General features: G+C 38.3%; 1 protein-coding gene across 1 annotated transcript; it reads left to right on the forward strand.

Moving 5' to 3' along the window:
* Positions 1-3,868: 3,868 nt before the first annotated feature.
* LOC136633539 (olfactory receptor 10AG1-like) lies at positions 3,869-4,804 on the forward strand. Its single transcript, XM_066609299.1, has one exon. It carries the CDS (start codon positions 3,869-3,871, stop codon positions 4,802-4,804), a length of 936 nt encoding a protein of 311 aa, XP_066465396.1.
* The last annotated feature ends 6,674 nt before the right edge of the window (positions 4,805-11,478 follow it).

Here is an 11,478-nt window from a genome sequence, read left to right on the forward strand (position 1 = left end):
TGCTGTGTCATTCCCATCACTTTCTTGAATTGCCCAGATTTTCACAAATGAAAACCTTAGCGAATATCGGCGATATACAAAAATGCTCGAGTCGCACATTGACTTCAATGGGGTTCGTTACTCGAAACAAACCCTCGAGCATCGCGAAAAGTTCGTCTCGAGTAACGAGCACCCGAGCATTTTGGTGCTCGCTCATCTCTATTAGACATTTCACTTTATATAATCAACAGACCTTTTGGAGAAATCATTGAAGGGGAAAACAAAAGGTGCATTATCTATAGAGTGTTTACTAAAAAGTGAAGGTAAGAAATGGAGATGTCAGCAGAATGTGTATTGTGATTAAATGTCATTTATTTGCAATATGTTTTGAGATTGTTGTAATTCCTTTTGCTAGATTTAGGAACCCATGAAGTATCAATATATTATGTAGGCCAAGGAGGAGAGAAAATGTCAAGTATTTTTTAAATGATCCGATACACTCACTGTAAGTATCATTGTTCATCCTAATAAAGGAGTCAATATAATCCCTAACATATTGAAACACTTAAGATGCCCAACAGAGTTCTTTTAATGACAAATATCTGCTGTTGTATTTCCAAGTCACTGATTTCTAGTCTTCAATTACCAGAGATTTCACAGATGGGCGAAGAAACTCTTTTGGGTACTTCACTATCACAGAGAAAGAGTCTAAAAAATAACTTTTATTGGCACTATTATAATATAAACTAGGTTGATGGACAAACACACAACAGACCACAAACAAAGTATGCACTAAGTGAAGGAGCACAAGATTGCCCTCCTTGCTATACTGTAAATGCTAGAAGTGTAGCATTGATGGTGTGTAGATTCCAGTTATCCTTCCCAAGGTCCATTATTGGACAAGGGGAGAACCGGCTTTGTTTGTTGTCTGTTGTGTGGTTGTCCATTGGTCTAGTTTATATTTTAATAAAACCAATAAAAGTTATTTTTTAGACTCCTTCTCTGTGATACCAGTAAAGTTACTTCTTTTTTTTTAGAAAAACAGCGCAAAATTGAAGCCTGGATTTTAATATTAAAGGGGTTGTCCTGCGAAAGCAAATGGGGGTATACACTTCTGTATGGCCATATTAATGCACTTTGTAATGTATATTGTGCATTAATTTTGAGCCATACAGAAGTTATTCACTTACCTGTGCCGTTGCTGGCGTCCCCGTCGCCATGGTGCCGTCTAATTTCAGCGTCTAATCGCCCGATTAGACGCGCTTGCGCAGTCCGGTCTTCTCCCTTCCGAATGGGGCCGCTCGTGACGGAGAGCTGCACCTTGGAGCTCCGCCCGTCACGTGTGCCGATTCCAGCCAATCAGGAGGCTGGAATCGGCAATGGAACGCACAGAGCCCACGGTGCACCATGGGAGAAGACCTGCGGTCCACCGTGGGTGAAGATCCCGGCGGCCATCTTAGCAAGGTAAGGAAGAAGTCGCCGCAGCGCGGGGATTCAGGTAAGTACTATCCGTTTTTTTTTTTTAACCCATGCATCGGGTTTGTCTTGCGCCGAACGGGGGGCCTATTGAATAAAAAAAAAAACCCGTTTCGACGCGGGACAACCCCTTTAACTAATAAAAGAAAAAGAAGCAATTTTATTACTCACTATGTGACTGTTGGAATACTTTCAATGTGTACTTTATCTCATGTTGTCTAGCACCTCTGTGCATCCTGAAATACAGCAATAGGTGACCTGTATTTGTTTAGACTGAATTCTGTATTGTCAAGCCACTTACATTACAGGAGACACTCCTTCCAAAAGAAAAACCTTATGAATGGTGTCTGTTTTGCTTTTCTTCTCTGAGAAATGTAGAAGTTTAAAGATATAATAATACTACATATTGTCACCAAGATCAACCTAACTATTTGTTTAACAAAGCCAGAAAGTACTGTGAAAATAAGGAAAAGTAAGGTTTATGTTTCCCCTTTTTTAATATTTGGTTCTATTTTTCTAGGTATTTTTTATTTACTCAACTTTTAATTTTCAAATTTTTTTATAAAGTTTACAAATTGCATAAAAGCCAGTAAAATTAATAAAATATTAGTATTTGCATTTAAATATCTTTAAACAGATCTGATTAGAATGCATCTTTTTTCTGACTCTGTCGTACATGATAAAAATATAATTCCTTTCAAGTAATTATTCCTATTGATAACTGCTTTGACAATGCTTTTGAAAAGTCTTTAGAACTTTTTACTTTTTTCATTTTGTTATGTTGTGGTTTAGGACAAATGAAAGAAAAAAGTTTCCCCATACCATTCTGCGCTCAGTACCTCATAATGACAAAGTGAACATAGAATATTCAAAATTTTTATGCATTTTTTAAAAATATAAGTAACATTTTGCATTAACATGTTCAGACCCTTTTTATGACACTTGAAATTTATCTTTGGGGCCTCACATTTCTCTCAATGATCTTTAAGATGTTTCTACACCTTGGTTGGAGTTCCCCTGTGGTAAACTCAGTTGATTGGATACAATTTTAAAAGCAATTCTGTTGTCTATATAAGGTCTCACAGCTTGCAATGCATAGCAGAGCCAATACCAAGACATGAGGAGGAAAGAACTGCCTCTAAAGCTCAGACAGGATTTTGTGGAGGCACAGATTGAAGAAGCCTCCAAAAAGTTCTGCGGCTCTAAAAGGTCCCAAGAACATAGTAGTCTCAATAAATTATATTTGAAAGAAATCTGGAACAACCACGACTCTACCTAGAGCTGGCAAACCCACCAAACTAAGTAATCAGTGTAGACAGTACCTTGATAAGAAAGGTCCCTAAGAAGCTAATGGTCACTCTGACTGAGCCTCTAGAATATTGTGTGCAGATGGGAGAAACTCCAGAAGGTCAGCCATCACTGCATTAATCTGGGCATTATGACAGAGCAGCCAGAAAGAAGCCTCTGCTTAGTAAAATACACACGAAAGACTACCTAGAGCTTGCAAAAAAGCACCTAAAGACTCTCTGACCTTGAGAAACAGATTTTGCAATCTGATGAAACCAAAATTTTCCCTTTTTTAGCCTCAATTCTAAGCATTATATCTGGAGAAAACCAGGAGCTGCTAGTTACCTGCCCAATACTATCCCTACAGTGAAGCATAGTGGCAGTGACAGGGAGACTGATCCGAGTACATGGAAAACTGAATGAAGCAAAGTACAGAGATATTTTTTAATGAAAACCTGATCGCCCCTGTACCTCTTTTAATGCACCCAAAAACTTTATTTTCCTTTTCAGCAGCTGACTGGCATGGATTGCTCCAGTTAAGTCTACAATCAACTAGTACCCCCGGTCCTGTTTTTTGCCCAGCTGCACCCGTTTATGCCTAGACCAAGTTGTCTCATTTTTGCCCAGACTGAGCTGTCTCTGGAGAGACATTAAAATGGGATTTACAGATGATCCTTGTTCAACCTAACAGGGCTTAAGAGTATTTGCAGAGAAGAATTACAGAAATTCACAATTCCAGGTGTGTATACATCATACCCAAGAAGACTGGAGGCTGTAATCATTGTCAAAGGTGCTTCAACTAAGGACTGAGTACAGGGTCTATACACTTATGCCAATGTTAGTTTTTTATTTTATTTTAAATTTACAAGGATGTTGAACATTCTGTTTTTCACTTTTTGCACAAGGCCACAATATGACAAAATGTAAAAAAAAAGTGAAAGGGCCTGAAGACTGTCTGAATGCATTGTATGTAAATTTTGTCATCCTGTTAAATTCCACAAAAACTTCAGGCTAAATTGCATTTGTCTTCTTGTAGCGTTAATCTTTGTTAAATGAACCTATGATGTTCTCTAAACATAGTTTTCTTTTATAGGTACACTTTTTTGTCATTGTTGATATAATCAAAATGGAAAGAAGAAACTTTACAAGACTACATGAATTCATTCTTGTTGGATTTTCTGATGTCCTCCAAGTCCAGTATGTCCTCCTCGCGGTCTTTTTCTGCACCTTTAACATTTCACTGCTGGCTCATATGTTTATAATTCTTTTGTATAGATTCAGCTCAAATCTTCACACTCCTATGTATTTCTTTCTTGCCAATTTCTCTTTGTTAGAAATATGTTATCTGTCAAATATAGTTCCCAAAATGCTGATCAATCTTCTCTCTCAACACAAAACTATCACTTTCTATGGATGTGCCATGCAAATGTGCATTTTTCTATTAATGGGTAGTGCAGAATGTTGTATGCTGGCAGCCATGGCATATGATCGATATAATGCCATATGCCATCCCTTACTATATAATAATATTATGAAGAGGGTCATTTGCATCATGCTGGTTATTGGTTCTTGGATCACTGGGACAATAGTTGGCATCCTACAAACCTCACTCATATTTTCATTACCATTCTGTAACTCCAATAGAATCAATAATTTTTACTGTGATATCCCACCATTGTTGAGTTTGGCTTGTACTGAAACACAGTTCAATGAAATTATCATGCTTATACTCACTTTTATTGTTGTTCTAGGACCTTTTATATTGACAGTAATTTCATATGCAAACATAATCTGGACAATTATCAAGCACCATTCTACAGGGATGAGGAAAAAAGCTTTCTCAACTTGTACCTCCCACTTAATGGTTGTAGCTCTATTCTATGGGTCAACCAGTGTAATGTACTTGAGACCAAGGTCAAGTTATGGTATGAATGAGGAGAAGTTTTTGTCCCTCATGTATACTATTATTGCACCTTTAGTAAACCCTTTCATATATAGTTTAAGGAATAATGATGTAAAGAATGCAGTTAAAATGTTAGTAGTTAAAATAAAAATAAAATGAATAAATAAGAAAATAACAGTGCAGTAACAGATGTAGTTTATGTTGTCTCAGAATCATATTCAATATAACCTATTTGAGAAAACAACCAAAAATTGTACTTTAAGAACACAGGTCTGTATGGTTCTTTTTCAAAAGGAGAGATTAATGTATAGCTTATTAGAGAATTTGAAAATCAATTACAAAAAAAATTGGTCTATATCAGGATGCTCTCATCTAAGAAGTGCTCTTTTGAAGAGGATTTACTGTATGTATAAAATGACGGGGGGGGGGGGGGGGGGTTCACAGTAGCAGGGTAAACACCTAGATGTCAATAATATTTTTCACAGAGACGGTTTAGTCTATCCCTCTTTAAAACATAACTTTTATTGCTAAAAATATATGAAAAGGATTTTTTGGATCCTAAAACAGACACAGATATATACAAAAAGATTCAATAGAGCGTGACCCCCGTAATGTCCCGGAAAATGTGAATCAAATCCGGTATCTGCGAAGAGGGTTTTGCGAGAAAAAGCCCCCTTGACGGGTAAGTAGGCCCTATAACCCAGTATCTATACAGTCTTTTAATGGCTGGGAAACCTTCAGGGGTCACTTTGGACCGGTCAAGTTCCTAGCTTGTATGTACTTATTTATAGAGAGACAGCTAACAAGCTAATCAGGGAAGAGGTTGTGCTGCAAAAAACAGTGCACAGTTTCCTCTTATATATGTCGCTGTCTAATTATCCACTTATCTTGGACATATATCACCACATAAGGGACCCTTAATTCCCAGATATCGATGCATGTGCCAAGAAAAAAAGGAATGGTGGAGATGCCGTGGTCACAGCCACGCAAGTCCCTATGTTCCTTGTGGTAAAATCAGCAAGAAAGAAAAACGGAAAAGATCCTGACCAATTTCAATTAGGTTCTAAGAAGTTCTATGATTCAGAGGTGCATAGGTTCTACGCGTTTCCGCTACAAATCACGTAGCTTCATCAGGAACCCAAAGAAACAAGTATCAAAATTTAGAATAAAAAGCTGAGCTAGTGGACTCCCAATTATAGAGAGTACCGCCTGAGTAAGGAGATAGTAGCTGGTGCCTACCACAGAGGCTGGTGCTGCTGCTGTTTTTTTGTTTTGTTCCTGCGTTTGCTTGAGGGAAATACTGGGCTAATTGTGCTTACTAAACCTAGTTGTAGGATCGACTATCTCCTCACTCAGGCGGTACTCTCTATAATTGGGAGTCCACCAGCTCAGCTTTTTATTCTAAATATTGATACTTGTTTCTTTGGGTTCCTGATGAAGCTACGTGATCTGTAGCGGAAACGCGTAGAACCTATGCACCTCTGAATCATAGAACTTCTTAGAACCTGATTGAAATTGGTCAGGATCTTTTCCGTTTTTCTTTCTTGCTGATTTTACCACAAGGAACATAGCAATAAAAGTTATGTTTTAAAGAGGGATAGACTAAACCCTTTCTGTGAAAAATATGTATAAGATGACCTGTCATTCTTAGATGTTCTAAATGGTTGCCATACTATAGAGGTTGATAGGGGAAAAAAACTGGATATTTGGACTGCAAAGGGCTAAATAATCATTTCCTCAGAATTGGCCATCAATTTTGATCATGGGATACTCCATAGGTCAAAAAAACTGTGCCTAGTACTATAGCTCAGTACCATTCTAGTGAACTGGACAACCACAGTGACAGTCACAGTCAACCACAGAGCTCCCACAAAATTTCCTCACAAGTGCAAGTCACTATATTCTCTATCTGGCACATTGTGACAGCGAAAGGTGCAGAGCCCATACAGCACTGACTAGTAAGTAAGGAATTCTGATTAGATTACGCTGTTTGCTTGCAACATGTTTGGGGATTCTAATATTTCCTTCATCAGTTTAGCAAAGCAATAGATTCATTGAAATAAGACTTGAACTAAAGATAATGCAAAAATAAGGGAAAAAGATATTTTACAAGTGACTACAAAGAAAATAAGCATGATGGCCTAAGCCTGATGAACAAGGCATTGGCTTCCAGGTGTGGGGGATTTCCAATATGTTCACCATTTTGTATGTATTTTCTGTTGTCAACTGTGAATATACTGTATTTTGTGTATGGTCTAATCCTTTGGGGGAAGGGAACATCGCCCCCCCCCACCTCCACAAGAATTGGAGGAGCTGTGCTGTGTGTCCAAGAACTGGTCAAACTGGTTCTAACTCGCAGAAACCTATCTAGAAATGTCTTTGTCTTCGACAAGCAGAGAGGAGAGACAGGATGTTCTCATGAGACCAAATTCAAGAATGAACTGAGCATGCTCACCGAAGTTCCTCCCAGATGGATGACATCACAAGCTACCTCACAAATACCTCCCTCTGAGAATAACCTATCAGCTCACTAAATAATGTAACAGTATCCTAAATTACTTCACTTCCTGTGTTGAAACATTTAAAACTTTTACCCGCGCTTAATAAAGGCAGACTCTTTTGGGGCACATTATGTGAGACGTGTGATCTTTGAAAGGCTCTCCAGGCCTGTACATATTATCTAATTTGAAACACACAGTATATCTGAAATAGCGAATTTTGCGCTAACAAATTTGGAGGCACCGCTGGGATAATGAAGATACAGAGATATGAAGATATTTCATCGTTATCCGGACACAAGGCGACTTTAAAGCAGAGACGGACAGATAATGAGCTCAAACAAGGTAATAAGTTATTCTTGTACCTGTACCATCTCTCCCTCTCTGCTATGATCCGCCCCAGGCCGGGTGAGTTGAAATATGATAAGTCTGTATCTAAAGAACAATGAAGTAGATATACTGAGCGGTTTTTATGTTGTCTGTGAAGTAATGTCCTGAGTGTAAAAAGGTATGAGCTATGGGGGTTTATATTGTCTCTGTAGTAGTGAATGGTGTGAACAGACTGTGCAGGTAATAAGGAACAAAGAATGTGTAGGAGAACTTGTTAAAAGAAAGTAAAAAGGAAAGTTGATGTAAGCAATTTTAGCTGAAGGTTATAGTAGTGATTAAAGTTGCTGGTTAAAAACAGTAGTGTGTCCATACGCTGAGAGAGTTTCCATTGTTCAACATGTGGTTGAAGAGGTCCTCCTTTTGTTATGTGGGGGGAGGGGTACACATGGAAAGCTTTCGTTTGCCATGTTGGCATACATCAACTCAAAGGATTTTGGCTTGGAGTAATTGGTACCAGACAGCAGAGAGGCTTGTCTGATGGAAGAGTGAGCCGGCCGAGATATCTATCCAATGTAGTGGTCCCAACGAATTTTTTGAGGACTAGTGCCAAAAGTAAAAGTTTGTGCTACGAGTTGTGGGATGAGAGAATCTCAATAATAATAGGATTTTTCCAATTACGACATAAAAGAGCAGGGTCGAAATTGTAAGTGCTTATTAGCGAGATAAGCCAAACCTGCGTCGTGAGGTGTGGGAAAAATCAAAGACTCGCAAGCAAATTCAATGAGATGATGTTTTGTAAAAAAAAAAACAAAAACAACTGGACACACAAAAATGGGTGAAGAAAAAAGCAAGCCAATGAGTTAAGAAAAGGTAGAAGGTTTAACAATGAACGGTGATAATGGTTGCTATCTGGAGTGGTGAATATAAGTATGTGGGTGGAAATGGGCATAAGTTGTATTATGTTTGTCATTGGATAGCCTTTGCTGAACAAAATATGTAAAAACCGCGGTACATAAGAGTTTTTCTTATATATATACTTTGTTCAATATGGGAAGTCCTATGAACAGTAAATACAATCCCAGTTTCTACTTCACATGAGATACTTATCAGTCTGTGTATGAGTGAATGAAAACGCCAGTGAGTGTGAATTTGTGTGTATAAATGGAAGGGCCTGTAGGAGAGTTAGATTGTGTTATATGGTGTGTACTGTCCGGTGGCTAGAAACTAAATGAGGAAAGAAAGACCAAACGCTGAGCCAGACCACAGGGGGTGGAGCTAGGTGATGTAAGGAGATGGGAGGGAAGAACAATAAGAAGAGGTCTTGCTCCACCCTCAACACAGACCAGCCTAGGTGAGATGTGTGTCTCTATTTAAGTGGATGTTGGTATATATATGTATATTGTGGTAATGTATAGAGGGAAGGTCACTCTTAGACTCCATGTTAAGTCTCTCACTTGAACAAATGTAGGTGACCAAAGGAGGGGCATCTAATTTTATTCCTGAGGGTAGTTGTGTGAGATAATAGTCCAGGATTGCCACAGTGTATGTATATATATATATATATATATATATATATATATATATATATATATATATATATATATATATATATATATATATATAGGTTCTTGGAGTATTTAAAAATATTGTGGAGAATTTAAAAATATTGAGTTGTATTTATTTTGAATTTCATTGAATTAAGATACTAAAATGAGAAAATTGTGTACTTGAAACACACGTTAAGTACTTTAGTAACAAAAGTTCTATTTTAGAGAGTATCTCATTTTCAATTATCAACAGTATTTTACGTGAAAATAGTTACATTTGAAAAATAAGTAAATTTTGGATGCCAGTAATTGAGTATATCCCGAATGGTATCAGGGATACTAGTCCCTTAGTAAACCAGTAGTTAACTATCATTGGTGCAGTTGTTATGGTTGCAGATTGTAATAACAATATTTCCTCTCCTGTTTGCAGTATGTTTTCGTACAGGTACCAGAGATGGTGTGGGGCCCCTTAATATCATGCTTCCTCAAGGGGTCATAAAATACTGTATAGAGTGCAAACTAAACATCTTTCAGCTTCCAGACTAACTATGTATGAGACTGCCCTACTAGCACCCTCACATATCGCAATCAAGTGGGGTATAGTTCCAAATGATGTTTTATATCTTTTACTGAATTCAGAAGGTTGAGAGGAAGGGGCGGCAGGCGCAGACCATGAAATTTAATAGCAAGCACATGATTGTATGATTGTTGGAAGATTAATGAAAAGAGAAACTAGGGGTCCTAACAATAATGTTGTAACGGCCATGATTAATGTAAATCTTGAGTTTTTCCCATAGATGGTTCCAAATATTGTGGAAATGGACAAGCAAAACAGGCTATGCAATGGTAACCAACAGAAAGAGGTAATTGTACAAAAACCACTCTTTTCCTCCTGAGACACTCAGTTACTCAGGAAATAGAGGTGATGGCGCTCACTGAAATATGTAAGCTGGCTGCAGGTAAGACTGTTTGTGTCTGCACCGACTTAAGGTACACATTGGGAATCGTACACGATTTCACATCCTATGTGGCACAGTGGAAGTTTCATGGGGCCCTTGAGTAAGCCAATCCAGAATGCAGAAGCAGTGTCTTTGTTCTACAAGTTTTTAGCTCTTTCCGCACAGGTGACTTATCATCACAGTCCAGGCTTATGTCACAGAGACAACCACTGAGGCTGGAAGGAACCAGAGAGCAGGCACCGCAGCAGCCTGACTTCCCTTGAATGAGGTAACGGCTGGTAACCTGCTTGCACCTGAAACAGGTGTAGATATTTCTCTGTTGCTTGAATTACAGGAACAGGCCTCAAAAGAAGAAAAAGGAGGAGTGGAAAAGCAAACAGAATGCTACTGGGATCTGGCAGAAAGGTAAAAGCCTGTGCCTCCCCTGCACGCTATACTCCATGATGTCACACCTGATCTATGAGCTAACCCATTCATCCAAGGAGGTAATGTGTGGTATAGTGTCTTCTGCTTGGCTTACCCCAGGGTTCAACACTGCTGCAATAGAGTTTGTACAGGGATGCACGATATGCGCCTGTTACAATCCAGGCCAATTGGTCAAGGTACCTTCTCAGTGCGAGCCAGACTATCTGTTTCAGTGACTGCAGGATGATAGCATACAGCTACCACAGGTAGGTGTTTGGAGTTGTTGGTTTGCATAGACCTCTTTTCATGTTATTTGGAGGCGTGGCTTGAGAAATAAAAAAATAAAATAAGAATAATTTTTTAACACGCCAAAAATATGACCTAAGAATATGTTTTATGAAAGTAATTTTGAATATTTGGATACACCAGAAGTAATAATAAATAATGGAGGTAGACATTTTAATAGTCATCTACTCGGTTAGAACCACGCCTAAATGTAAGACTAAGTTGAGTCCCTATGAAGGTTTTGTTTGGTAATGCTGCTGTAATAGGCCTACGCTTATTCCAGGCCAAAAAGGAGGGCCTCACCTCCCATGTGAGTGCCTTACATCAGGAGTTATATCAACTGTCACTCATAAATGTGCATTCTCCTTGTTTCCAGATCAAGAGTTGCATAGTTTGCTTTCAGGTGGTTGGGTTGTCCTAAAAAGACGCAAGAAGAACTTGGAATCAAGATACAAAGAACCCTTTTAAGTGCTGTTAACCACTACAACCTCAGTGAAACTTGAAGAAAAGCTAATTTGGGTTTATGTCAGACATTGAATAAAGACTACCAAGGGAGCAGACAAATGTGGCCCATAATCCTTTGTTATATGTAGGACCCTTGCGGTCATTGGGCTGTCATTTCTCTTCTTCCTCATAAGGGTAACAGAAGACGTACATCCTGTGAAGAGGGTAATATACTGTTTCATATGTAATGTGTTAGAGATCGTAAAATGTCAACAGATACAATAAGGTAGAAGTAAATCTACCAATGATTCAGCCATATTGTGTAATCAGACAAATGTTAACATGTAACAAACAATGTAACCTGA

This window comes from Eleutherodactylus coqui, chromosome 6 (genome assembly GCF_035609145.1).
Source record: "Eleutherodactylus coqui strain aEleCoq1 chromosome 6, aEleCoq1.hap1, whole genome shotgun sequence".
In the NCBI taxonomy this organism is placed as follows: domain Eukaryota; kingdom Metazoa; phylum Chordata; class Amphibia; order Anura; family Eleutherodactylidae; genus Eleutherodactylus; species Eleutherodactylus coqui.